Genomic DNA, 27,934 nt, shown 5'->3' with positions numbered 1-27,934 from the left:
GGCTGACACTGGGGGAAGGTGCGATGAACGGGGGGTTAGGAGTGATGGGGAGACTCCCAATCGCCAGACTGGAGAGGAAAGCCCGCTCTCGGTCACAGGTCTCAGGTGCATCAGCAGCCTCAGTCTCTAGAGCAAACCTCCAGTACCGTCTGAGTCCTGGAAAGAATTCTCAGAATTCCCATATTCCAGGAGAAGAATGCTAGAACCCCCAGGTCTTCCCAGGCTGAACTCAGGATACATAGCTGTCCCGGGGTCCAAGCCCAGCATTTGCCCGCTCCCCTCCCCGTACCTCCTCCCGCGGAGCGAAGACCCTTTCGTGCCCCCGCCGGCACCGAACCTCAGGACGGGCTCCTCCCGCCCCGCCCCGCGACCCCGCCCTCTGGGTCCCCCGGGCCGCCGCGCGACCCACCCGACCCCGCCCTCCCCCGGCGCCCGGAGCGCCCGGAGCCGCACGGCCGGCCGGAGGCGGCGGGGAGGGCGGCAGGCGGCGCCGCCCCCGCCCGGCGGCCGCTCCCTCCCCGGCTCCCGGCCGGCCTCCGCGCCCCGCCCGCCGCCCGGCCCGCCCCTCCCGCGCCGCTCCCGCCGGCCGGCCGCTCCCCGCGGGCTCCGCTTCCGCCGCCCAAACTTTTCTCCGGCGCGTGTCCCCGCGGCGGCCGCCTGCCCGCGCGCCCGCGCCGCGCATGGGTGCCCGGCCGCACGGGGCCTGACGCCCCCCACACCCCCCGCCGGAGGTCCGCCCGCCGCGCCATGGCGGCCCGCGAGCCCCCCGCCGCACCTGCGGCCGACGAGCCGGGGGGCCCGGGCGGCCCCCCGCGCAGGAAGAAGTCCCGCTCCGGCGCGTCCGGCCTCCGCCGCGCCTTCAGCTGGCTGCGGGGCAAGCGGCGCAAGAAGGCGGCGGCGGGGGCCGAGGGAGCCGAATCGGCCGCCCCCCGGGCCAAGAAGGCGGACGACAAGGCCAGGAGGGCCAAGGCTAAAGGCCGAGGTAAGGCGGCCGGGCACCTGGGCTGCGCGCCGGCCGGCGCCGAGGGTGCTGCCGGGGTGGCTCCGCCGGGGGTCCGCGGCGTGTTGGAGGGGTGAACCCCTAGGCGCCGGGGCCGGGGGAGCGGAGAGCCCGGGGCTCAGCCCGACACCCCCCATTCTCCGCCGCCCCCGCCCCGGCATTTCCCAGACTCAGCCCGACCCCATTCTAGGGCTGGGGCAGGAATCTCCGGGCTTAAGCAGGAAGTGCTGGTAGTCTGGCTCTCGGGACGGTGAGGCAGTCCCTCTCCCCCAGACTCACCCAGCTTCTGCCCTCTGCTGAGTCAGGGGGCCGGACAGTCGGCTCTGGCCTGGGGCCCATGGGAGAGGCAGGTGGCCTTGCGTCTCTGGTGGGGATTCCTCCAGGTCCAGAAGGTCAGCTGCACTCAGAAGGTGTTTCAGCCCCACGGAGGACCCAGCATGGAGCACAGCATGCTTTGGGCTCTTACCGGTGTTAGCTCTTCCCACCCGGCCCCCCTCACCATTCCCCTGGGCCAAACGGCAAATATCCACCTCCGGGCATGCTGAGCTCCCCGATGAGAACCAGCCGTGGTGCCCCTCCGCATCACTCCTTCCCCCAGTCCTGGTAGAAACATGCCCGTGTCAGATGGGGGAAACTGAGGCCCACATTAATGGAGAGGCTGTACCTGAGCTGCGATGGGTACTTAAAATAACCACAGCCAATTCCCTGTCTCTGGGCTCTCTCTGGCCTGATGGATGGGCAGCCTGAGGGGAGGGAAGGGGTGGCTGACTTGGCCCATCCCTGCTGGGGTCACTTTCCTTTTGGGCACTTGCTTGGTTCTTTTCTCATTTCCCCCTCTGTTTCTGTGTCCCTTTTGAGGGGTAGGGCATGAATCTCTGCAAGAGGGTGGGGCTCCCTTGGGGCTTGCCCTGCTCCGAAGTCTACCTTTCCTCTGGCTCGAGCTGCAGGGCCAGAGGTGAGGAAATGGCGGTGTGTTCGGGCCCATCCCATACTGTGTTTACCCTCCCGGTGTCCTTTAACCACCTCCTCTGCAGGAGACTTAGAAGGACCGTTTGAGGGGTCAGGAAGAGTGTGAAAAGCCTCTTGTGTGATTGCATCCGGCCTGATCTTCCTTTTGGATGAGGGCCTTTGGCCCAGGCACATATAGAAGTCAGGGTGCTGGGGCAGGGATAGCTGGGCCAAGCCCTGAGGGAGGGTTTGGGTGAGGGGTGTTTCTCAGGGCTCCCAACTGGATGCAGAGTCTGTCTTAATGCTGTCCCACTGGGATTCAGTCTGAAGTCATCCCCATCTCAAGAGGGCATGGGTCAGAATTGCAGCAGGATGGATTCTGGTCAGATGGTCAGGATTGGAGATAGAAGGCTAGTGGTGTACCCCAGGGCAGTGGACCCTTTTCCCCTCTGAGACCAGCCTGGAGACAGGGGCTGGAAAAGCTGACCCTGTAGGTCCCTGCTCCAACAGCCTGGGTTGGGGTCATTGGGTCAGTGGGTAGGCCTCTCCCTGCCTTGTGTTAGGTATCTGGTAGCACTGGGCTTTCTGGGCAGCATGTCGCCTGATTTGAGCCCACGTGCATAGGAACCACCTCCCTGCCCCTGGCTGTTGTATCTCCAGGTCTGGGGGTAGCCCCCAGAGGAAGTCCTACTCCCTTTTGCTCCAGCCTCCTATTATTCCAATTGTTTCCTTGTCACCTGCCTGGCCCAACTTCTTCTCTGTTTATTAAGAGAAATAAATCCGATCTCTCTAATCTCCATTGGCACTGCTGGTCAGGAAGGGAAAGCCCAGAGAAGACTTAACTCTTTCTGGGGAAAATGTTCAGAATGGAGATGGCAAAAGGCCCAGAGAGAATTGAGGGAAGCTGGCAGAGTGGGAGGAGTAGGAGAGTTAGGCAAATGAGAGTTCAAATTCTGGCTCAGTCACTAGCAAGCCCCGTGACGTTGGGCAGCAACCTCTCTGTGGCCCCACTGATTACTGTCTCAGGGCAGAGAGGGGACCTTCTCACAGGGGTGACCCTCTGGCTGGACATTGCATTGCTGGGTCCGTGACGCCAAGATTGTCTCTGTAAGATCTCACAAGAGCGAATGCGGAAATTAGAGGAACGTGAAATCACCACTGAAATGCAAGGGCTTACTCTTATTAATCACCTTCACCTGAGCTCTAAGGACCCAGTCTGGTGGGAATGGGCTCAGAGGCTGACAGGACAACTCTGCCGGCCCTCCCAGGCCGCGTGACACCGGCAGATCGTGAGCCCCTCTAAGCCTCAGTTTCCTGATCTATAAAATAGGGGGAATAAATCCTGGCTTTATACGGGTGTTTCAGGGGTCATATGAGATAACCGAGATGCAGGTGCTTTGTGAACTGTGGAGAATGGTCTGGATGGGAGCAGGTTTCTGCAGTTGTGATGCTGAGGACTTGGACGTTAGCTGATCCATGTTTGGAACTCAACTCTTGGTCACACCTCAGATACCCATGGCAGTGATGATGATGATTGAGGGGGAAGCCACGGAAGGTGGATTCTTAACCCTTGTCCAACAGAAGACTCAGGCATAAGGAAAGGTAAACAAATAAGAATCCATATTTTCCAGAAATATCGCCTGGACTCTAGACAAGTATGTGGGGAGGAAGTGTTTCTGGGACAGACGCCAGGACTGGAGCCCAGTAGATAACCAGGGGAGGCTCTCTGCAGGAGGTGAGCAGAGTGTAGAAGGAGGGCAGGGTGCTGGCTAATTTGATTGATTTATTTGAGAGAGAGAGAGAGAGAAAGAGTGGGTGGAGGGGAAGAGGGAGAGGAGAGAGAGAATCTCAAGTAGACTCTGCGCTGAGTGGGGAGCCATTGGCGGGGCTTGATCCCATAACCCCAAGATCATGACCCAAGCCAAATCAAGAGTCGGGTGCTCAACCGACTGAGCCACCCAGGCGCCCCGTGTGCTGGCTAATTTGAAGAAGCAACATGAAGGCTGCTATGTGTCAGACCCTGGCTGGGCATTTTCATGAATGTTTTCCTTTGTCCTTAACCACAACCTGGGAGATGGGCAGTTATTACCATTTCTAGGTGAGAAAATAGGCCCAGTGGGTAAAAAGTAAGTTGATCCAGGTCACTCAGCTTCATTTATTTGAAAAAGACACATTCTTTATTATGTCGTGTCCAGCACTGTTCAGGGTAATGCGAATACCTGGGACAGGACAGGCAAGGTCCCCACCTGCATGGAAATGATGTTCACGGCATGGCAATGGCAGAAACTCTGTCGGCCTCCTGAGGCCACACTCTGGAAGCCAAACAGTATGAGGCTAGGTCTGTTTCTGCCTCTGGAGAGGGGGAACCAGTAACCACTGTAGGAGAATGTAGCCCTCCTGAAGGTTCCTCTTGGGCAGTGGGCAGTGGCCAGGGAGGGGACCGGGTGGTCAGAGTGCGGGTGGCTTCAGTACTGAAAGAACTGAGGTCCAGCAGATTTAACCTGAACAATGCTGGCCACTCACTCAGGAGGAACTCTCCTTGGTGTGGAGTTGTGGAGAGACTCTTGAGTTTGAGTTCTGCCCCACTGTGGGCCACATATGCCCTGTCTTGACAGTGATGGGGTTTCATGGCCTCTGAGAGCCCTCCTGGTTCTAAAATTCTGGTTGGAGAATGGGCTGGGGCCACAAGGGTGGGAGCCATGCTCAGGAAAGGAGAGTCTGCCTTTTGGCCAGTCATGGACAAGACATTGGGACCCAGTGGCCTAGATGTTATAGTAAGGTGGGCGGGGAGAATCCGTGTGACTAATGCCATCTCTCTCTGTTGAGGAAGGGGCCTGTATAGCTCTTTCATTTTTCAATTTAGTTTTATTTTTTTTTAAGATTTTATTTATTTATTTGAGAGAGAGAGAGAACGAGCGGGGTGAGGGGCAGAAGGAGAAGCAGACTCCCCACTGAGCAGGGAGCCTGATGCGGGGCTCCATCCTGGGACCCCGGGATCATGACCTGAGCCTAAGGCAGTCGCTTAACCGACTGAGCCACCCAGGCGCCCCTTTGTTGCTCTTTTAAAGCAAAATGAGGACCCAAAGCCACTTTGGATAATGGACACTTGGCCTATCTAAGGGTAGGATAGTGTCTGTTTGCCTTTCTTTCTTTTTTGTGGGGGGGGGAGGGACAGAGGGGGAGGGAGAGAAAATCTTAAGCAGCCTCCATGCCCCGCACAGAGCCCATGCAGGGCTCGATCTCACAACCCTGAGATCGTGGCCACGAGCTGAAATCAAGAGTCAGATGCTTAACTGGCTGCACCACCCAGGTGCCCCTCTGTTTGCTTTTCAGTAAAAATGTATTTCCACACTCTGTGCCATTGCGTGCACTGTTTCCCCTACTTAGGGTGTGCTTCCCTTCACTTTTCTATCCACTGAACCTTTATTCATCCCTCAAGGCCCGGCGCCAGCATCATCATCTCTGTGATAGCCCCCAGGGAAATTACTGCCTCCAGACTAGAGCGGGGTGCTTAAGGGATTTGGAATTGGACAGTCTGTTTTTCTGGCCACCTTTTTGGGTAGGGCATCTCAGTGTCCTTAGCCTGGGGCCTGGACCAATGTGATTGGGGCAGGGCTCCCTCTGCTGTGGCATACATCCAGTGGGGGAGTGACTTCCATACAGGACTCTGTGTCCACCTCCTCCAGGCCCCTGTAAAGGGATGGGCATTATCTATCTTGGGTCCAGATGGGAGAGGGAGCCTCACTAATGTATATCAAAATACTCAGTAAGGGGCGCCTGGGTGGCTCAGTTGGTTAAGCGACTGCCTTCGGCTCAGGTCATGATCCTGGAGTCCCGGGATCGAGTCCCGCATCGGGCTCCCTGCTCGGCAGGGAGTCTGCTTCTCCCTCTGACCCTCCTCCCTCTCATGCTCTCTGTCTCTCATTCTCTCTGTCTCAAATAAATTAAAATCTTTAAAAAAAAATACTTAGTAAGTATTTAATATTAGGTAATAAGTACCTACTATGTGCCAGACATTGTCCTGGGGATGAATGAGAGACAAGGTCCCAGTCTCACGAACCTCGTAATCTGAGGGAGGAACCAGACACTGAACAGGTAATTAAGGGTCAAGAAGTGGGACAAAGGAGGGAGCATAGTGATCCCATGGGTGACATCAGGGATGCCTTCACGGAGGAGGTGACACGTGAACTAAAATGGAAGGATGAGGGGAAGCTGGGGGGTTGAGGGATTTGCAGGGCTGGAATCGGGCAAGGCACCTGCAAAGGGCTGGGGCCAACTGGCTGTCTGGGTTCTGTGGGTATAGGAATCGCCATCCCTCACTGTTTTGAACAGCCTGAGGGCAGGAGCTGGGTTGATGGTCCTTTCCCTCTGCCCTGCCCAGCACAGGGCCTGGCACAAAGTGGCTTTGGGTAATAGGTGGGTGATCCGATATGGGCCCCAGAGCTTGGGCATCTGCCAATTCCAGATGCTCAGCGTCGACGGCCTGAGATGCCACAGGCTGCCCTCATGGCACATACAGACGGGCGGCTGAGGCCCAGAGGACGAAGTGTCTCGCTCAAGGTCATCCAGCCGGCCAGCACTAGAGGTGGACTAGGAGCCCTCACCCGCCAGGCTGACCTCAGCTTCCCTACTCCTTTGTTCAGACTTCCAATGGAAAATCCCGTCCCAGAGAGGTGCCCCTACCAGGAGTGGGATGAGATGAGCGCGAAGCTGAGGCCAAGAAGGCCTCCATCCTCTCCCTTACCTCCAGCACCTTCAAGGGCTCGTTCCAGCTGCCTCTCCGCCTCCCTCCTCGCGGAGGCCTCAAATCCCCACTCATGGCCCACGTCCCAGCGTTCTGGAAATCCCCTTCAGGCTAGGATGGGCCCTCCCCCCACTGTTCTGTCCCTCTCCTGCCCCTGAAGCAGGGCTGCCAGCAAGGGTTGCTGAACTGGGGTGGCTAAATCCTGCGGCCAGAAAAATTCCCCCTCTTGTCAGAAGAGGGGAGAGGGAGAGCCTCCCCTCACCCAGCTGTCCCCCGGAAATCCCCCTCTCCCCAGCCCTCAAAGCTGTCTCAGCTGCTCCTGGCCTGTCACATGCGGATGAAAACTAATGAGAGGAGGCATTGTATATTGTTTGGGCCACGGTGAAAGTGGGGTGGGGTGGGGTGGGGAGAGCAGGTATCCACACTTCCACCTTCCGGCTGCACGTCTGCAGATCCGGCAGACCCCACTCGGGCCGACTTGGGGGAAAAGTAGGTGGCAGCAGCTTCCTGGGGCAGGATGGGTGAAATCGTTGTCCATCTCTCCCATTATTATACTCCACTGTCTGCTTTTGTGTCTCCTGCCCTCAGGGGCCGGTTCATCAAAGGTTGTCAGCTCTACTCACAGGGTGCCCAGGCCTGTGACTGGCACGGAGGGGAGACGGAGACAGCTCAGCTTGCAAAGGGTTTAAACCCCAAATCTTCTGGCAAAGTGCATAATTCCCCGGAGGCTGCTGCTGGGGTCTGCTCAAGGTCGGGCCTCCTGTCTGCTTAGGACACCCCTCTCCTCCAAGCCTCTAGCTAGGCGAGGTCTTCACCGCGCTGTTCCAGAGAGTCATGAGGCACTCAGGCCCGATGTTGTGGTTTCCAGGAGTTCTGGTCTTCCATACCAGCTCCTTCCCACGGTCCTACCCCAGGCGCTCTTATGCTCTTGGCTGGGGGCAACACTCTTCCTCTAGGATCCTGGAGCCAGCACAGCCTCTGTAGTGAAAGAAGGTGAGACTGGGACTCTCCCACCCGCACCGCTTCCCCTCTCCCAGTACGTAGGCAGCAGCATCACCACCTCCTTCAGCAGGCAAGCCCACCGTCTCTGCTTCCATCAGCTCCCGTTCAACACCCACAGCGCGCCTGCTGGGCGCCCATCGCTGTGCTGCGCTTGGGCATACTGAGGGGAGGGAGGCGATCACTGTCCTGGGGAGCTTGTTTTCTGGTTGGAAAGGAAAGGAAAGGAACCGCTGTCTCCAGACAAGTGTTGGGACAGTGTTACACAGGCTGCTGGCGGGCCCTGGGGTGTGATCGGTTCTATCAGAGGGCAGCACTAGCGCTGGTGGGAGCACAGAGGGCTGAGCTGGGGGAGGACGGGTGCAGGGAGGACTCCCTGGAGGAACAGACTGTCGGGCAGGGTACTGAGGAGAACGAGGAATCTTCCAGGCAAAAGTGGAGGAGGAAGAAGCACGTGGGAAGACCTGGAGGTGTGCAGTGGGAGAGCGGGGTGGTGGCAAGCAGCAGGGCTGTGGTGGGAGATGAGGTTGAACTGGGGGCAGGGCAGTTGCTGCCAGGCCTCTTGCAAAGGCCAAGGCACCTGCTACCCTCCAGACGTCCCTTGAAGCTCTTTGCATACCTGCCGTTGCTCAACTCATGCCAAGGGATCTGGATGTTATCCTTGAGTGTTCTCTCTGCTCCTCCACACCACCTTTCCCCTTTATGGGCCCCACCTGTAAATTGAGGGAACTGGGCTAGCAGATACTCTGAGGTCTCCTCCAGCTTTGACACTAGGACTCTCTTCTCTGTGCAAAGCAGGAGCCTGGTACACACAGCTTGGTATATATAGTGTATGTCTGACAAGTGTTTTCTGGATGGATGAATAAATATAACCCCTCAGGGACTGCATTGTTGTTAACCTCAAACTCTTAGCAAGGTATGCGCCTCAAGGAGGGTAGAGATCAGCTCTGACTCTACCATTTTGCAGGGAGGCACGGGGTGCCCTGGAGCCACTGGGCATAAGGGGCAGCACAGTGTAGTGGAGGGGTCTGCTCATGCTCGGGTGGCAGAAAGGATTAGCACTGAGGGCTCTGGACTCCCAGCCCAGCGGTGTCTCTGCTACACCATGCTGCCCCTAGTTGGAGAGACAGGGTAGAGCAATGGTAAAGGAGAGCCCCTGCCCAGGCTGCTGGGCCCTGGGCACAAGGGCACTTGTGAGGACATAGAGGTGAGGACAGCCTGGCAGCCTGGAAGATTTCTGGAAGAGGTGAAGCCTGGCCTAGGTTTGAAAAACAAAAGACTTGTACGACAGGGGGTGAGTGAGGGGCACACAGCCACGGGCAGCTTCACATACGTTAACCTCCACACTCCATTCCTTACACTCAGACACAACGTGACAGAGCCAGTCACAATTACATAGGCAGACGCACAAAAGCACACATCCAGACATTTGAAAACAGACTCCATATGGATATAGGCACACAGTCTCACACACAGAGGCATCCAAGTGTTCAGGGTCACAGACCTATACCCAGGTACACAACTACACAGCCACACTGAAGCATAGAATTACCAATGCCCAGTTAACATGCATAGGCACAGATAAACTGGAGGGGTAGTAGCATGGTCAGTGGGTATCGGAGTCAGTCTGGGTTTGAGTCCTAGTTCTGCAGCTTACTGCTGTTTGACTTTGGGCTAGTCAGGTGACTTCACGGAACCTCAGTTTCCCCATCTGTAAAATGGGGATGATAAAAGTACCTACCTTATAGAATTGTTTTGTGGCATGAAAGCAGTTATCAGAGCACCTGGCACATAGTAAAAGCTATATAAAAGGGTGCTGTTATTTTGAACTCGACTACCACAGAAATACAGTCAGATCGATACATTTGTACACACAGGCATAGAGACAGGAGATACACACACAGACACGTGACACTCACGGGGTGGAGGCTGGTGGGCCCTAGCACAGCCAGGCTCCGGACCCTGCCTGTCTGGGGCCCTGCTCCGAGTTCTCCGGGCTCCACTGCAGTCCTCAGAGAGGCGGCCCCTGGGCCGGGAGAGCGGGCCACCAGCCGGCCCCACCTGGACACGCTGGCCTTTCGCGAGCGCTCTGGGTGGGGTGGCTCAGCTGGTCTCCCAGGTCCGGGGAGGGGCGGAGCCTACGGGACGCGCGCGAGGCCCCGCCCCCCAGCCGTCCCCGCCCCCGGCCCGGCCATTGGCCGCAGAGCCCGGAGGCGTGGCTGAGCTGGGGCTGGGGGCGCCTGCGGTGGCCGCCCGCGCGTCTCTCTGCCTCCCTCCCGGGGCTGCGGGCCCGGCGGCCGGGCTGGTTGGGCTGCGCTAGGGTTTCCGCGCCGGCTCCCGCGCCCGCCATGGGCAACTCACACCACAAGAGGAAGGCCCCCAGCGGCCCCCGGGCCCGCAGCTTCTGGCGGTTCGGGCGGTCGGCGAAGCGGCCGGCAGGTAGGGGCCGGGGGTGGGGGCGGGGCAGGCGGGGAGGAGGGTCTCCCTGCCGCAGCCGCCGCCACCGCTGCTGCCCCCTCCCGGGGCTTGGTGGGTGTGAGCGTGGGGGGCCGGGAATCCCCCGCACAGACCCCACCCCTCACATGCGCAAAGAGGCACACGTACATACGAATACCCACGGGCGGGCACACGTACATGTTCACAATTTTCACAGTCACAACACCCACTCAAATGTACGGACATGCAGACACATATACATTTCACACCTACAGCATGGCTGTAGGACGCACAGACCCCGAGACACAGGTACACATACCTAGGTGTACGGTTTATACTGCCACGCGAATTATGCCACACGCGCAGATTCACACAATCGCACACACACATCAGTCATGTAGGTACAGTTGCCCAGCGGCTTAGGCACATAGATGTACACACGGGTTCAGAACTGCACAACCAACCAGACTCCCACACTCAGGCTCAAAGACAGAGCCTAAGGCGCTTGCACACACACACACACACACTTGTTAGCCCCCAACAGGCTCAAAGACAGAGCCTAAGGCGCTTGCACACACACACACACACACACACTTGTTAGCCCCCAACAAGCTGAAAGTTTGCAGGAGGGAGGGGAGACAAAGGTGCAGGGGAGAAGCAGGAAACCAGGGGCTGGAGACTCGGGGCCGCCTCCATCTGGCGTGATCAGGAGTCGGACTGGTTCTCTGGGCTCCCTCCCCGCCCCCACCTGCGTCGCCGCTGCCTCTCGTCCCCCTTCCCCCCACCGGCGGTCCCCGTGTTCGCTGCCGCATGTCCCCCCTTTCAGTGCAGCCACCGAGCTGGAACGCAGCCCTTTCCGGCGTGCTGCGGGATCCCTCCGCGGGTCACATTCCTGCCTCCCAAGTGGGGGGTGGGTAGAGGGGGAGAATGGAGAAAAGGCTTCCAACCCTAGGGCTCGGAAATGGGATTCCTGGTTTTCCCCAGCAGGTGCGACAGTTCAGGGTATCCCCCAGAGTCCCAAGGGGTGCTGGAGGAGGGACTGTGGAGGGTGGCTAGTTCCCTTACCTGGTGAATCTACCCCTTCCCCTGAGGAAGATAAGGGGTCCTCAACAGAGGCAGGTGTTCCTTCTGATCTTTGGGAGTGAAAGAATTCTGGAGAAGGTGGGGTGGGGTTCCTTCTGCTGTGGTGAGGGAAATCCACCCATGTCTTCCTAGGGTGGCCCACATTCCTAGAGGTTCTGAAATGAGCCTGATGATCTCATCCCTCCACATAAGGGGTGACAGGAAGAACCTGGGCTGGGTATTAGGGGGTCTGTGCTTTCAGTGCGGCTCCGGTATGGGCTCTGGTGACCTTGAGCAGATTGCTTTCACTTCTCTGCACCTCCTGGCTCCCACAGAGGGGCCTGTCGGCGGATTTAGGGGAGCGTAGCTTAGGTGACTTCTGGGACCCTTACAGTTCTGTCTAGCCATTTTGTGGATAAAGAGACTGAGGTCTGGAGAAGGTGGGCTTGTGCAAGGTCATTTGCCAGTAGCGGTTTGAAGAGTAATCGTCATAAAATAACAGCAAAAAAGGGTTAATTAAGTTCTGGTGGGGCTCTCTGCAGATTCCTCAGAAGGTGGATTGATGAGAGACTCCGGGACCTTCCAGGAGCCTCCCTGTCCTAGCAATCCTGAAATCCTGGATGTGTCCACCTGTCTCTCCTCTAGGATTCTGCACCGAGGGGTGGGGCTGGGGCTCTGCCTGCTCTCCTGTGGTCACTCTAATCTGATGGTTTCCTGAGAACCAACTGTGGGTCCGGACTTGTGACCATTTGTGGTGGGAGAGAGAGAGATGAAGAAACCTCTGTTTACAGTCTCGCCCACTAGCCCGTGTGCTCTTAAGTTCCTGCTGCAACTCAGGGACTAACCAGGCTTTAAGGTGGTCCTAAAAAACCAGAAAGCAATGTCAAGGCAACACAGAAATAAGTGTGGGGGCTGAGGAATATTCAGAAGGCTTTGGGTTGGGGACAGTTTTAGAAGACTGGGGAGACGGTCTTAATTTGGTCTTTGAAGTAACTACAGGGTTGGAGTGAGTCCTGAATTATTGATTAAATGAGAGAGAGGACCAGGAATGCACTTCAGCTCTGGGGCAGTGGTCGTGAGCAAAGGCATAGAGTTGAACCTGAGCGTGGAGGCCGGAGAGAAATGTAGTTGAGGCTCCTTCCTTTGCTTGGGAAGAGAAGGAGTTCCACTGTGAATGCAAACCTCCATTCCTTTGGTCTTACTTGTGCTGAGGATTCTAAGGCTTCCCCAGCACTGGGCCTCTGCTGTCACATGCCCAGGTATGGGACTGGGGTTTGAGTACTTATCCATTTGATTCATCTGTGAGAAGATGAGGGAAAGAATGCAAGGCAAGCAGAGAGGGCTGGAGTCTGTTGGTCATAGGGAGCCAGTGAAGGTGTTTGAGCAAGGGAGGAGCCCGTGAAAGTGGTGTGTTAGGAAGATGGCGCCACAGGAGGGGCAGGTGCAGGCAGGACAGGTTGGGGGGTGGGGTGGTGAGAGTGGAAGCTCCAGAGAGCAGTCTGGAGGCTATTGCAGTAATCCAGGGGAGAGGTGGTGAGGTGAGGGCTGGGGACAGGGTGGGGGCTGTGGGAGTGGAGAGGAGTGGCAGCTGCAGAGACACTGCGGAGGAGGAGGCAGAAGTGATAGGACCTGGGATTAATCAGATGTTGGGAATAAGGGCCAGAGAGGGCTATGAAGTCTCTGTGCTCGAGGCTGCTCAGCTGGGGGACAGTGACAGAGATAATAACTCAGAGCTAAAAATAAGGGCCTATGCTAAACCTTTACATTGGTTAATTCATTCGTCCCGCAACAGTCTTATAAGCTAGAAGCCATTATAGTCCCCATTTAACAGATGAGGAAGCTGGAGCTTAGAGAAGTGAAGTCACTTGCCCAAGGCCACTCAGCAAGGAGGTAGCTGAACCGAGATTCAAAACAAGCCTGTCAGATTCTGAAGCCTGTGCCCTTAATCAGTTTAGGAATAGATGGGTTTCTTATGACTGAGGGGCCTGCAGATCCTCTGGGCAAAGAAAGCCTGAGGTCCTGGGGGTTTGGACTTCGTAGGGAGGACAAGTGAAGGAAGTGCTGTGGGAGAGGGGCAGGGATTGAGGAGGAAGCATTGAAGCCCCCCAAGGGCTCAGAGAGGGAGCAGGTGGGAAATGGAAGAACTGAGATTCAAGGAATCTTGAATCTTGGTCCATTGGATCAGTGCCCTTGGACAAAGGGAAGCGTAAGGGGGTGGGGGGTACAGGGAGAGGCCTTCTCACTGCTGGAAAGATACTGTAACCTGCTGGGATTGTTTGGCCTTGGATCTCAGGAATCCAACCCCACCCTCCCCTCCCCAGGCCCACTGGGCATCTGGTCCTGGGCAGTTTGGGGGATTGGTGGAAGATGTGAATTGAGAGCCCAGGGAACATCCACCATACCACCCTCTTTTTCCCAGACATTGTACTGTCAGGTTTATACACATGGCCCCCCTTGCAGATGAAGTGATTGAAGGAATGGACTGAGTCCCTGGTGGAGTCAGACCACCTGGAATTCTTTTCTTCCCTCCCCCTGCCTCTGTACTTGGAGTGCCAGGGGCCTTTGGTAGGTCCCAAAGCTGGGAAAAGTCACGCTCCTCTTACCCCCTCACCGCAGCGTCTCCCTGTCTCCTCCACTTTCCTGGAGGAGACTTATGACCAACTGTATGTCTGCACTTGGTTGTGGAAACCCTGGGCTTCCAGACAAGGGGCTGGCCCAGCCCTCTCTGGTCTGAGGAATCTGAGATAAGGTGAACCCCCTTGCTGCCCCAGGCCCTGACCCAAAGTGGGGGAACACTACCCTCCTAGGGGCAGAGTCCTACATGCTGAGGGATCTTTAGAGATTGGCTCGCCAACCCTCCCATCTCACAGATGAAGACACTGAGGCTCGGAAAAGGGCACGGCCTGGCTCAGCATCATGCTGCAGTTGAGGAGCAGGGAGAGCTCAAACCCGAGGCTCCTGACTCCCAGGGCTGTGGGGTCTCTGGTCTGGCCCTGAAATTCCCTTCCCTCCCCAACAGAAGGGTTAGGGCTAGGTCACTGACGAGTTGAGAGGGAGCTCTTATTAAGTGTCTCTTATCAGACCTTAATAATGGTCCTTAATGCCACTTGGGACTTGAAGAGAGCTCCGGAAGTGGGTGGGAGAAGAGGCCTCTGGTGGCATGGGAAGAACAGGATTTTACAGCCAGTCAGAGCTGGGCTCACACACCCTGACTCTGCCAGTCACTAGCTGTGTGACCTTGGGTTAGTCACTGACCCCGAGGGAGTGCCTCCATATGGCGAGGGGGATTTAGTGAGACCACGTGTGTCTCTCACTTGGTTGTCACTTGATAAATTCAAGTTTATTATGGTGTTGTGAGTGGAAAGGCCCGAGAGGGACCTTTACCCATCCCTCCACCCTGGAGAGGAAGAGGCTCCCTCTGAGCCCAACACTTTGTGTTTGCACTTGCTTGTGTGTGGCTTCGGATTTCCCAGGCACTCTGTGAGGTGGGTGTGAGTCCTACTTCACAGATGAAACTGAGGCCCAGAGAGGCTGATTCATTCGACCAAGGCCTCTCTAATCCAGACCTTCTGACTCCCAGGCCTTTCCTCTCTTGACTTCATTGTGGCTGCCTCCCGCCATCTGTAAAATAGGGAGAACCGTGCCTTGAAGGGACAAAGGAAAGGGCTCTCAGAAAGTCAGACGCACATCCTGGCTGAAAGAGATTGTTATGTCATTGTCAGGAGCAGATACCCGGAAACTCGTTATGACATTTATTAATATTATTGTAGCTAATTCCTCCCTGCACTGCTGCTGGTTCCCCCCAGGCGCCCCAGGCATGGGATCCTCCTCTCCTTGTCAGGGGCACTCCCTGCCCCCCAATATTTACCTTAGAACCGGCCTGTCAGCTCTGCAGCTCTGCTCTAGGGTGGGGCCTCCCACTGAGGGAAGGAAGGAGGGGGATTTCCCCCCTGTAGAGGTGGGGTGTAGAGCCCCCCCTCTTTAAGCAGGAACTGAGGTTGCAGCCCCCCTGATCCCGTAACTTCCTCAGACTTAGGACCATGAAAGCGTTGAGTGAGACCCAAGTTTGGCTGTGGGCTCAGCCACTTCCTGGTTGGGTGACTTTGAGCAAGTCACTTTCCCTGGAGCCTCCTTGTACTCATTTGTAAAAAAGGGAAGTCATACATGGCTTTCGGGTTTTTGTTAGGTGTTCTGGGAGACAGAAGAAAAAGAGAAACCTTCACCTGAAGGTTTTTGTGATGTTCATGTCCCTTTGTCTTGTCTCTAAGAGAATAAAATCTCCCTGTGTTCTGGGTCTGCTCCTATTGGAGGGCCCTGGTTTGTCCACCAGGACAGAGGGGTTGAGACTCAGGACCTCTGAACACTCTGAATCCTGCCTCCTGGACTGGCCTGCGGTCCAATGTGGTGGTGGGAGAGTGGGGTCAGACCCAGGCCTGGAGGGTTCCAGCTCCTGAGCAAGGCCACCTGGGCAGCTGTGCCCTTCCCCCCTCATTCCTCTCCCCTGAGTCAGGCCTGCCTGGCTGTGGGCGTGCCACCGCCCCCGCCCCTTGCTCTGGAATGGGGCAGGTTGAGGCCTCACCCCGTGGAGGATGTTGCCAAGACAATGTGTACGCATGAGCACAAATGTGCACTTGGCCTTGGGGGTTGGGGGCTCCCTCCCCCTTTCCTCCCTGTCCCCGGGCTCAGGAAAGCCCCAGAGTGGGGGGTACATGCACCTGCCTTTGTGTACACACAGCCACCTGGCTGGGCCCTGTGTGAGTCTGCAGTCGTGCTGGTGTGTGACGAGGAGCTGGATTAGGGTGGCCTGGGTGTGCTTTGTGGATGTGGTCCTGAGAGCACGCACCTGTCGGGGTGGGGGGGCCCAGTGGGACATTTTGGAGGTCCTTGTGCACAGAACCTCTGCTGGTGGACTAGATCTGAGCTCCCGAACTTGGCCTGTGTGCTTCCCGGTGTGCCCTTCTTGTGGGGGGTGTGGCCAAGAGCAAGGTGTCTTCTCTGATCCAGGAAGCTTCCTTCCTCAGGCAGGTGGAGGAGGAGGGGAGGCGGAGGCTGGTGGTGAGCTTCAGCCCCTGGTTGCACCTCTGGACTGTACCAGGGCCGAAGGTCCTGGAACAAGGACTCTAAATGTGGCCTTGGGCGAGGTCTTCCACTCTGTCGGCCCCAGTTCCTTTGTGAGGACCCTGCCCTCCTCCTGAGACTCAGGTTGCTGAGCCCCTCCCTAAGCAAGTCACAGGTGTGTGGGCCTGAGCCTTGAGCGGCTCAGAGAGACCTCGGGCCCTGGCCGAGCTGGAGGGGGGGAGGGGTGTTGCTAGAGCAACCAGATGTTATCAAGTGTGAGAGCCTTGGATCCTCTGGGCATTTGCAGCTGTGGCCCTGACAGCCAGCTGTGGGCCTGGGACCTTGAGCTGCTGTTCCCCACGCCCTTCGTGGAGCTCACGCCCGAGTTTCCCTGGTTAGGGGGAAGCTGAGGATGACTGTGTCCTGCGTGATTAAAGTCTTCAGTTTTGGAGTCAGCCAGAGCTTGGGAAGTCGCCTAGCTCTCTGAGCCTCATGGGTCCAGGATCAGTTACGGGACAGTAGGTTCGAGAACCTGCCTCGAAGGGCTGTTGTAAGATCCCTGAGGGCAGAGACTGTTTGCCTTCCCCCAGCCCCTGGCATTAATCTCCCTGCAAGTGTGGGGCTACTGCTCTTTGTGTCTGAGCGGGGCTAATAAGGGGCGGATGGGTCTGGCCTAAGAGAGGGACAAGGGGAGGATGTGGCCAAGAAACCTCGAATTTCTGGGGATGATAGGGTCCCTTAGCCCTTCCTCAGAGGGGAGATCAGGTTTGTAGCTCGCACAGCAGACAGGGTATAGCTTTTGGGTTCAAGTTGTCCTGAGGGCAAATGCCACCTTACCCTTCCCAGCTTGCCCTTTCTGGCCTCTATTTCCTCATCTGTCAAATGGGGATAAAAGTGCCTACTTCTTAGGATTGTTTGTTTAGATTTAAATGATTTGTGGATTTACATCCTATCCAGCTGCACAAAAGCTTGTTCTCCAGAGAGTGAGGGCTCAGCGTCTGCTTGAGTGGTCTCTGAGAGGCAGGGCAGCAAATGGGGCAGGGGCTGCAGAGGGAAGCCCCTTGTTTGCCACGTGTGAATTCTTATCGACTCAGGGAGAAAGGTGCTGCGCGAGAGAGTGGTGTCCTGAGATGATTTTGGGGGCAGTGCTTCACAGACTTTCTCTTCCACAGCCTCAGCTACCAGCTACTCTTTCCGGAGTTGCCCAAGGGGATCTCTTAACACTGTCATTACCCAGATGAACCTTCCATGCTGACCTATGGGGCCCCACCCAACCTGGCTCCTGCCATTTTCTCCCTTGCTCACCATATTCCCGCCCCACTGGCCTTCCGTTGTCTGTTCTGAGACACCTCCCCCCATCCCCCTACCCCCTGCCCCCACTCCTGTCTTAGGCCTTTACACTGGCTGCTGTCTCAGTCCAGAAGTGCTGTCTCTGCGCCCAGCACTTGCCCTGGCCCGCTCCTTCGCCTTCTGCGGGTCTTGGTTCCAATGGCCTTTCCTTAGACTTTCCTTCATACCCCCTAGAGGTGCCCCCTTCCCTATCATAGCTCCTCAGTGTTCACTAATCTAAAATTGTATTCTTAGTGTACCTTGTTGATGTATTTGTCAAATGTTTATTGAACTCACGGTATGACAGGCACTGATTTAGGCGCTAGAGTGAACAAGATAAAGTTCTCCTCCATTCGCTATGGCCCCTGTACTAGCTTAATAAATACTTGCTGATTGAATGAATGGGTACAACAGTCTTGTAAGGAGGAGTTCATTGGTCTTGTTTCCATATGAAGTCATGACTTGGGTGTGACAAGAGCTGAATTTGAACTTGGAGCTGTCTTCCCTCCAGTTACCTCCTCCTACCCCTCATTTTTACTGCCCTTGCCTACGACCAGGTTTTTTTTGGCTAATTCCATTCTCTCAGCCTGGTGATCCAACAGTCACCAAGTCACAGAGTGGGGCCAGTGGGAAGGGTCCTGGGCTGGAGGAGCAAGAGGTATACGATGAAGCCTGCCTCTGCCGTGTGACCTTGGAGAGTTCACAGTGCTTCTCTGGCCTGCTTCCCACATGACCGAAGTGGGAAGAAAGTCCTTTGGAAAGCGTGGGTCTGAACAGACACACGAGGAGTTGTTCCCAGCAGCCACACTGTGTTTCTGCTCTGGACAACTCCCTGGCTTCCCGGTGTCCCTGTGTCCTGGGCTGGCTCCCACCCCTCCAGGGGCCTTCGCCGATGGCCTTGCCGGCACAGGCAGTTCTGGGCTTCTGCCAGGCTGTTGTTCCATGTCTGAGTTCCTTCCCCAGGGAATGACCCTCACCAGCCAGGAGGACTTGGGGATGGGCATCATGCCAAGTGTGGTCTAATGGCTCTTCTACCCACCATCTGGCAGCTGGGACCCCTGCCATGGCTTTGGCTCCTGACTGTTTAGAAAAGGACTTGGGGACGGGTTAGTGGTCTGCCCCCGGGGCCCTGAGCATCTTCAGCCCTGCTAGTCCTGCTCTCCACCAGAGCTAAGCATCCGCAGACTCCGGGCCTCAGTTTCCCCGTCAGAATCTGGGACTGTTCCTGCTTCTGCACTCCACTCGAGGGGCGGGATCAGTGGCGCAGGTGGGAGGAGGACCTGGAGAGCAGCCCCTCCCCCTCCCTGCCTGGAGTCAGCTCTGCAGCTGGGCGGGCGACTGCACCACTCGGTGCCGGCTTATGGTGAAGGCGGCGCCCGGCGATCTGGAGAGGCCGGAATAGGGGACGGCCCTGGTGGCGCCCGCAGTCATGGTGGTGTTCCTGGGCCGCCGCCTCCCGGTGCTCCTCGGGCTCTTTAAGAAGAAGGGTGAGTGGGTATGGCTGGGGAGGGGGCGAGGAGGGACCCCCCGACACCTCCATTTGCCAGACCCTTCTGTAAAAAGGGGGATCAAGGCCGGGGAAGGGTAGTGGGTGGGGGATGGGGAGCAGTAAGGCGGCCAGACTGCCCTGTCCTCCGCTGTGCCTTTGTCCAGTGGCTTTTCCGCTGCCTTTGTCTGGGCCCTGCTTGATTGGGTTTGGGAGGATGGGTCCAGGTGTCTCTGACCTTGAAGCCTGCAGCCCTTGGGTGAGACTGCTTCCTCCGGAGGTACCCACACTGTACTGGGTGCATCCTCATGCTTCGGGTCTGAGAGGCAGAGCACCCCCTCCGACCCCCAGATCAGTCAGCATGTGTGGGAGGATGGGATGTGGGGAGCAGAGGCGAGAGGAAAGTAGCCCCGCTGGAGTTTGGGGCATGATCATTGAAATGCTGTTTAGAGGCGGAGGGCAGGACGGTGGAGAAGTTTTGGAGGGAGGGGTCTCTGCCCGCTTTCTGCTTCTAGGAACTGGGCTTTTAGGCCAGGATTAAGACATGGGGGCCAGAGTTTATTGGACTTTTGGGGGGTGGGAGGGGATCCTCGCTTTGAGTGTGATTCAGGAGTCCCCCTGGGAATCTGGAGCTTAGTCCTGGCACTGACTCTGATTTGCTGGATGACCTTAGGCAAGGCCTTTCCTTTTCAATCCTGTTTCCCCAACTTGTAAAATTCAGGGATTAGGCGAGACTCCATGGTTTGGGTTGTTGGGAGACCTAGGAGCTCTGACCCTGTAGGGTTCCTCCAGGTTCCCTGGGCAGGAGCTGAAGAATGGGCTGAGGAGGTAGGAATGGGCAGGCGTCTGAGCTGAAGCCCCTGATTGTGGGGCGTGGCCCTTTAAAGGGCTTGTTTTGTTCCTGCCCCTCTACAAGGTGCTGCCAAGGTCACATGATCCTCCCAGTGCTTTTGCTTATGTTGTGGGTTCCATTTAAAGGGGGGCTGGGGCTGCAAAGTGCTGACACAGCCCCTCATTCCCAGGATTAGATGACCAGCTTCCCCATGGGCGGGGCCTGTAACAGGATCCTTTGTAACGGATCCCTGGCTCCTCTGCACCGGGGGCTGGGGCCTCCAGGAGAGGGGGATGCCTGGGACTGTTCTCCCAAGAGAGGTTGGGGCTGCCTTGTCTGGGGGTGGAGGGCCCCCGGGGCCGCCTTCTCCCCTCCCCTGCCCATCCTTCCACTAAGGGACAGCCACATGGGTGAGTAGGGGACACAGAGGCCATACCCCTGGTTTGTCCCTCCTCCCAGGACTTCATGGGAATTCTGTAGAACCCCTGCTAGCCCACAGCCCTCCCTAGTGTCCCACGGTGTCTTCCTGGGCCTGGGCCAAGGGGGTGTGTGAAAGGGGTGGTTGGTTTTCCCTAAAGTGGAGCTTGGGGTGTAGAGACAAGAGAAATGTATTCGCTATGGGCTGTGTGTATATTGGGGTGCTTTGTGTCGGGCCCTGAGTGACATGTGGATGCACAGTTGTATGTATATTTGGGTACTGTTTGTATATGTACAGAATGGGGACCGTGGACGTTGTGGGGGCTGGGTATGTTCTCTGGGGGCCCCTGTGTTTGATGCTGGTTTCCGAGGTGTTTATACTTGGGTGCTGTTTGTGTACATCCTGGAGTCTGTGGGTGTGTATATAGACTGAGGCCTGTGGGGCTTGTGTGCCTGGGTATGGTGACCTGTATGGGGTCCTTTGTGTGGTGTGGGTACTCAGATATAAGCACGCTTGGGTAGAGTTTGTACATGTACATGGGGGCCATGTGTATTGAGTGTATAACACGGGACTGTGAGTTGTGTGTACAGATTGGGGGAAGTAGGCGTTGCATGTATGTCCGGGGGCTGTGTGCAGTGTTGGGACTGTGGGTGCTGTTGTGTGGGGCCTGTGCATCCCCAGGATCCACATGCTCTCAGGCCTCACTTCTCTTCCTCCTCCATTCCACTAGGCTCTGCCAAGGCTGAGAGTGATAAACGTCTAAGTGTGGGGCCTGGCCAGGGGCCAGGGTCCGTAGTGGATGAGCACCAGGACAATGTCTTCTTCCCCAGTGGGCGGCCGCCTCACCTGGAAGAGTTGCACACACAGGCCCAGGAGGGGCTCCGTTCCCTACAGCACCAAGGTAACTTTCTCCCCTCCAGGACTACTCTTGGCTTCCAAGGTCAGGGGCCTAGCCCAACGCACCTTTCTGGTGTCTTCCAGAAAAACAGAAACTGAATAAGGGTGGCTGGGACCATGGAGACACCCAGAGCATCCAGGTGAGCCCTGCCCCCAGCTCAGTCCTGACTCTGATTTTCCCTCCCTGCTTAATCTCTGGCAAGTATGTCTTTGAACCCTTCTGGATCTCAGTTTCCTTTTTGTATCACGAAGGGGTAGACTAGATGACTCCTAAGGGCTAGTCCAGCTGAGGTCTGCTCAGTGCTAGGTGAAGCCAGGGAGAATCGGAGTCCAAAGCTCCACAGGGGAGCCCCGAAGAGGCAACAGCAAGAGGCCCACGTAGGCTTCTGGGGTGGCCTGAGGCCAGGGCCTCATCTCCTTCTTCCCCCAACAGTCTTCCCGGATGGGGCCGGATGAAGATAGCATCTCCTTCTGCAGCCAGACCACATCCTACACGGCTGAGAGCTCCACAGCAGAGGATGCTCTCTCTATCCGCTCAGAGATGATCCAGCGCAAAGGTGTCTGCTCACCAGCCCGGATTCTTGGACGGGGCAGAGGGGTGGTGGGCACTATCTGGGGTCCCAGCCCCTGCAACTTTCCCCTTTTCCTCCTAATGTAGCACCTCCCCAAGCTCTGTGAGTCAGTGAATTCAGGAAACACAGTATCCTGTGTCTTCTTGGAGACTCGTGATGCACACCCAGCTGCAAAGCAGGACGGTTAGGAGTCAGCAAACCTGGTTTTGAGCCTGGTGTTGCTCCTTCCCAGCTGTGTGACCTTGGGCCAACCCTCAGCCACTCCAATCTTCCGTTTGATGTGCTATAAAAATGAGGATAAGAGTACTTACATTATCGGAATGAATGCCAAGTGTTTAGCATGCTAACACACAATAATTGTTCACTAAATGGAAATTATCCTCGGCCTAGTAAAGCCTTCCAGAAGTCGTACCGAAAAGAAGTGTCTAGCTTTGTTTAACCTAGCTTTGCCCGCGCCTACTTGATTATGGAGATCTTTTTTTGCAGAGCTCTTATTAGTTATTCTACGAAAGCAGTGCTCTGCACAATGTGCCCCGAGACCTGCTCTAACAGTTTCTCTCCCCTGGACTGGCCCCCAGGCTCTACCTTCCGACCCCATGACTCATTTTCCAAATCGTCTGGGAAGTCAGGGCGGCGGCGGCGCGAGAGGCGGAGCACGGTGCTGGGACTGCCGCAGCACGTGCAGAAGGAGCTCGGTGAGCCGCACAGTAGGAGGGCGGGGGGGCTGGGGGGGCGGGGGGAGCCCCGGCCGCCCCCTCTGCTGACTCCCATGTCCTCCCTGTCCCTTGCAGGCCTGCGGCACGAGCGCGAGGCACCAGGTAGCCCTCGGCCTCCTGGTCCTCGGGATGCGCTGCGCATCCCCACGGTGGACGGCCGCCCCGCGGGCCCGGTCTCGGCGCCCGGCGCCCGGGTGTCGCTGCAGGCGCTGGAGGCGCAGGCCGAGGCTGGTGCCGAGGTGGAGGCCATGCTGCAGCGCCACATTGACCGTATCTACCGGGATGACACCCTCGTTGGGCGGTCCACTGGGCCCCGGCCCCCGCCGGTGATCCGGCCCATGTCCTTAGCGGTGCCCGGCCTGACGGGAGGGGCAGGGCCTCCCGAGCGCCTGAGCCCAGCCATGTCCATCTCGCCCCAGGCCACCTACTTGTCGAAACTGATCCCGCACGCTGTGCTGCCACCCACCGTGGACGTGGTGGCCCTGGGCCGCTGCAGCCTGCGCACCCTGAGCCGCCGCAGCCTGCTCTCAGCCAGCCCGGCCTCTGTCCACTCGCTGGGCCGCTTCTCCTCGGCCTCCAGTCCGCGGCCCCGCAGCCGCCAGCCTTCCTCCTCCAGTGACACCTGGAGCCACTCTCAGTCCTCAGAGACGATCGTGTCTGACGGCTCCACTCTCTCCTCTAAGGGTGGCTCTGAGGGTCGGCCCGAGAGCTCTGTGGCTAGCCATAGTGTGGCACCCCTTCCCCAGGGGGGCAGCGGGAGGGGCTCTCCCAGCGGGGGCAGCACGGCCGAGGCCTCGGACACCGTCAGCATTCGGAGCAGCGGGCAGTTGTCGGGCCGGAGCGTGTCCCTGCGGAAGCTGAAGCGGCCCCCCCCGCCTCCCCGCCGGACCTACTCACTCCATCAGCGGGGCCCGGCAGCCCCCGACGGGCCCTTGGGGTTGCCGCCTAAGCCTGAGCGGAAGCAGCCGCCGCAGCTGCCCCGGCCGCCCACCACCGGTGGGTCAGAAGGGATGGGGGCAGCCCCCTGTCCCTCCAGCTCAGCGGGCACCTGGGTGCCTGGCTTGTCTCCAGGGGGCTCCCGGCGTCCCCCACGCTCCCCAGAACGGACGCTCTCACCCTCCAGTGGGTACTCGAGCCAGAGTGGTACCCCTACCCTCCCTCCCAAGGGTCTCACAGGGGCCCCTGCTTCCCCGGGCAAGGCCCAACCCCCTAAACCAGAGCGTGTCACTTCCCTTCGGTCTCCTGGGGCCTCGGTCTCCTCCTCCCTCACGTCTCTCTGTTCCTCATCCTCTGACCCAGCCCCCTCAGACCGTTCTGGTACACAGATGTCGACCACCCTGGGTGACAGGTTTGCCATACCTCCTCACCCCAAGGTGCCTGCCCCCTTCTCCCCACCCCCTTCCAAGTCCAAGAGTCCTAACCAAGCGGCTCCTGCTCCGGTTACTCCTGCTGTGGTCCCTGGGCCCGTCTCTACCACTGATGTGAGTCCTGAGCCTCTGCCAACTCCGCAGACCTCCCTGATCCCACCACAGGAGTCTCCCGTTGGGTTCCCATCCCACAGGGCCTCCAAAGACAAGTCACCCCCACCATCCCCACCCCCATCTTACCATCCTCCCCCCCCACCCACTAAGAAGCCAGAGGTGGTTGAGGCCCTGTCTGCCCCAGAGACTGCGGAGGAGCCCCTCCAAGACCCCAGCTGGCCCCCACCCCCGCCTCCTGCACCTGAGGAGCACGACCTGTCCATGGCTGACTTCCCCCCACCTGAGGAGGCCTTTTTCTCTGTGGCTGGCCCTGAGCCTGCGGGCCCTCCAGACGCCCCAGAGCCTGTCAGATCCCTGGCTGCTGCGTCCTTCCCAGTGACCGTCTCTTCCCAGAGCCAGCTCCTCAGTTCCCCAGAGCCGCCTCCAGCTCCACCAGCCCCACCTCCGGCTGCTTCTGTCCCAGGGCTTCTGGCCAAGGTCCCTCGGAAGGAACCAGTGGGCTGCAGCAAAGGCGGTGCGGCCCCCAGGGAGGATGCTGGTGCGCCCCTGGTCACGCCCTCGCTCCTGCAGATGGTGCGGCTGCGCTCTGTGGGCGCTCCTGCGGTAGCTGCGACCCCGGCCCCCGGGCCATCCGCCCCCCAGAAGCCGCTCCGGAGGGCCCTGTCAGGGCGGGCCAGCCCAGCGCCTGGCCCCTCCTCAGGGCTCCATGCTGCTGTCCGGCTCAAGGCCTCCGGTCTGGCTGCCAGCAAGGACCCTGTGAGTGGCCAGCCCAATGGACCGCCTGAGGCGGAGCCACGGTCTCCCCAGTCCCCTGCCTCTATGGCCAGCTTCATCTTCTCCAAGGGCACCAAGAAGCTGCAGCTGGAGCGGCCGGTGTCCCCTGAGGCCCAGGCTGACCTCCAGCGGAATCTGGTGGCTGAACTTCGGAACGTCTCAGAGCAGCGGCCATCCCAAGCCCCAAAGAAGCCACCTAAAGCTCCCCCACCCGTGGCCCGCAAGCCCCCGGTGGGGGTCCTGCCATCCACCTCCCCCACCTTTCCCCGGGTCGAGTCCCTTCCTGCTCCTCCCACTGACGGGCTCCTTCGAGCTGAGGACAGGACTAAGGGGGAGCCGGTGGAGAACGGAAGCGTCGTGCAGCTGGTGGGCCCCGAGGAGCAGAAGCTGGGCCCGCCTGGCTCAGGTACAGTGGATGGTGTGTGTGTGTGTGTGTGTGGTCGGGGGGTCCCCCCATCACTGGTGGTGGGAAAGAGGTGCCTGAAGTCCCGCTACCGGGGATCTGTTACCAGATCTTCCAGATTTTTCTGGGGTCAGGCTGCCTGGGAAGGGTGAGCTGTCACCCTTGATAAGCTAGCGAAGGAGCCTGGTGTGTGGGCCTTTGAAGTCAGACCTACTGAGTTCCACCTCAAGTTTGCCATTTTCTCTCCTCATCCTGGCCTCCAGGTCCTCGCCATAAAGCGCAGGGCGGCGGTGCCTGCCTTCGTGTGTGTAAAGCATCTGGCTGGTGCTGCGGGCGAGGCCAGTCAGTTGAGGAGGAGAGGCTGTGCTGTGGGCCGTCCAGAACCAACTGGGAGGCCCCCTGCTGAGTGTGTCCTTCTCCCCCCCCCCCCCCCCCCCCCGCAGACCCACAGAAAGAGCTGGTCTGACCACCAGGCACCTCGCTGGCACTGCTGACCCATCCCAGGAACATAATCTCAGGGACCTGAGCAGCTCCAAGGACGAGAGAATACGGCAGATCTAGTAGGACGCCTGCAGCCTTAACCTTCACAGCCTTCGATATTTATGCAAGCCTGGTGGTGATCCTGTCCTCCGAGTCATCCAGCACATGCCTTTCCCCCCTGAATGGATTCCCCTCTGGCCGCTTGTCTTGGCCTTGGCCTCATCTCGGAGGAGGTAGCTGGTGGGAGCGGGTGGCTGCGCCCCCTGCTGGCCTCGAGGCCACACTGTTGGGAGCAGAGCATCTCATTTGAGTTTCTTTCCTTTTACCCCCCATGTCCAAATCATGCACATACGGTAGTCCCGAATCAACGCACTTTTGAAAAGCAGCTGCATGTCCATCCTCCAGGGCCCACGAAGCCACATTCCAAGGGCCTGTTTACATGGCGGCAGCATCAGTCCCCGTTTAGCCAGCCCATAGCGGGGACCAATCTGACCCCTCCCTCTGATCCGGTTTGCCCATTTCTTAGTTCTTGGAGGTGGGCGAGTCACTATTCCCACAGGTTTCTCCAGGCTGGAGGCAGGAGCGGGGCTGTGGAATTCCAAAGCACAAAGGGTGCAGCAGGGGTTAGCCCTCCTGTGCCTCAACTTAGCACCAACCACCCTCCTTGCCTTCTAGTTCTGCCGGGTGCTCCATGCCGGGGACAAGAAGTGGGGGACTGCCAGGGCCTAAATGGGGGTGGGGGGTGGGGGAGAGGAACCAGACGGGAGGTCCACAGGCCCTCTGTCTTCAGAGAGTGGGAGAACGGAATAGGGAGACATCTCAGTGGGCACTTGGTGATGCCAAGCATCCGCCCCTTGTCTCACTGGGTCAGGTGGGGGTGGGCAGGCGCTACACTTCCGAGGCAGGAGCCCATGGGCTGTGGCAAAGCTGTGTCCCTTTCAGCTGGGCAGGAAGTCCTGAGGAGGTGGGTGGAGGGGTCTGGCCGGGGGGAGCGCTTGTTTGGGCAGTGGGCCCGGACCTGGCCCTACAGATTACATTCTGTGACCTTTCTCTTTACTCAGTGCATGTTCTTTCTGCAGCTGCCTTTTAGCCCAGGCGGTTTCACGGGGTTGGGGTGGAGGGGGGGGCGCTGGCGCTGAGTGACAAGGATGGGAACCCAAAGGTGCATTCTATTGCAGACTCTTCCCTAGTCAATGAAGGGGGGTTCCGTGCTCCTAGGGAGCAGGCTGGGTGATTGCTCCCTGGCCGTCAGCCTCTGCTACTGAGCTCTCCTCTAGGAATTTTAATGACCTCTTTTCAGCCTGTGCCACCTCTCTAGGTAAGCTGGCTTCCCCACCGGCCCCGGCGCTTCCCTCGTCGTGTGGCTCCCACCTGGGCCACCCCTTCTGTCCTGATCCTCTTTCCTCAACAGTGACTTGGGCTTGAGCCTGGCAAGGAACCTCACTTTTAGCTGCTTCTCTGGAGAGACTGAACCCCTCCCAGAACAAGAGCTGGGAACACAGGGGATGTGGTACGAGAGCCCAGGTTCCTCTGGCCCACCCTCACACTGTCTTCTCCCTGTAGCTGTCAACCACGGTTGTTCCCTTGCCCCACGGGTGAGGGAGAGCAGCTACTGGGTACCCACTGCACCTGCCCAGTGAGCTGGGGAAAGAGGATAGTCATTATGCACTGCTCTGCTCAGAGCTCCTGACCCAATGCCCTGGGAACCAAGACCAGGCCAACGCCTCCACGAGACCAGGCTCTGGCGGCAACCCAGAGCTGCTGGAGGTGGGAGGGAGCCCAGCTTCTGTGTTTCTTGCTCTCCCCTCTCAATGTTACTTGAGCTCCTTATCCTCAGCTAGAATCTTCTGAGCTTGTTTCCCCACTGGGTGGGACAGAGTACAAAGGAGAAGGGAGGATCTAGAAGAGGCAACCCTTCTTTGTCCTCTGGGGTAAATGAGCTTGACCTAGTGCAAATGGAGAGACCAAAAGCCTCTGATTTTTAATTTCCATAAAACTGTTAGAGAGAGAAGTATATATATATTTCTTTAAATTTCTGAGTCTTTGATATGTCTATACAAACAATCCATTCCCTCTGCCCTGAAGCCTGAGTGAGACACATGAAAAAGCTCTGTGTGTGTTTCATTCAAAGGTGTTAATTAAATGATTAAAACTTGGCTGTGGTTTGCTGCTTCTTAATGGGAGAGGGACAGGGGTCTGGGACTGCGCCCACTATCAGGAGGGAAAATATTCTTTCTGCCTGCTGTAAGCACTGGACCCCGAAGTGGGTGTCTTCTGCCCACCCTTTTTTTTTTTTGCT

The 27,934-nt window shown here is 58.0% G+C and overlaps 1 protein-coding gene and 1 long non-coding RNA gene across 2 annotated transcripts; one reads left to right on the top strand and one right to left on the bottom strand.

Moving 5' to 3' along the window:
- The first annotated feature begins 559 nt into the window (after window positions 1–559).
- NHSL3 (NHS like 3) lies at window positions 560–27,791 on the top strand. The gene is made up of 7 exons (XM_064589528.1): window positions 560–982; window positions 21,043–21,213; window positions 21,294–21,349; window positions 21,643–21,766; window positions 22,360–22,476; window positions 22,573–25,158; window positions 25,599–27,791. The coding sequence occupies exons 1-7, from the start codon at window positions 748–750 to the stop codon at window positions 25,619–25,621; spliced, it is 3,312 nt and encodes a 1,103-aa protein (XP_064445598.1). The 5' UTR covers window positions 560–747; the 3' UTR covers window positions 25,622–27,791.
- Window positions 5,766–9,803, bottom strand: LOC135364204 (uncharacterized). The gene is made up of 3 exons (XR_010411028.1): window positions 9,611–9,803; window positions 8,311–8,404; window positions 5,766–7,670 (listed from the first exon to the last, which is right to left on the bottom strand). It is a non-coding gene; the product is annotated as an uncharacterized LOC135364204 (long non-coding RNA).
- Window positions 27,792–27,934: the final 143 nt, after the last annotated feature.

The sequence above is a fragment of the Mirounga angustirostris genome, unplaced genomic scaffold, assembly GCF_029215605.1.
Source record: "Mirounga angustirostris isolate CCGP_5_RB_7025 unplaced genomic scaffold, mMirAng1.0.hap1 SCAF_4, whole genome shotgun sequence".
Lineage (NCBI taxonomy): Eukaryota > Metazoa > Chordata > Mammalia > Carnivora > Phocidae > Mirounga > Mirounga angustirostris.
The sequence above is the reverse complement of the archived record's forward strand: the minus strand, read 5'-3'. Positions and strand labels throughout refer to the sequence as shown.

Bases quoted from the DNA above. Each gene is read 5' to 3' on its own strand.
- NHSL3 (XM_064589528.1), top strand. From the start codon at position 748: ATGGCGGCCCGCGAGCCCCCCGCCGCACCTGCGGCCGACGAGCCGGGG. The intron at 21,767-22,359 runs GTGTCTGCTCAC...ACTGGCCCCCAG, and splicing joins AGAGATGATCCAGCGCAAAG to GCTCTACCTTCCGACCCCAT. The intron at 25,159-25,598 runs GTACAGTGGATG...CCCCCCCCGCAG, and splicing joins GCTGGGCCCGCCTGGCTCAG to ACCCACAGAAAGAGCTGGTC.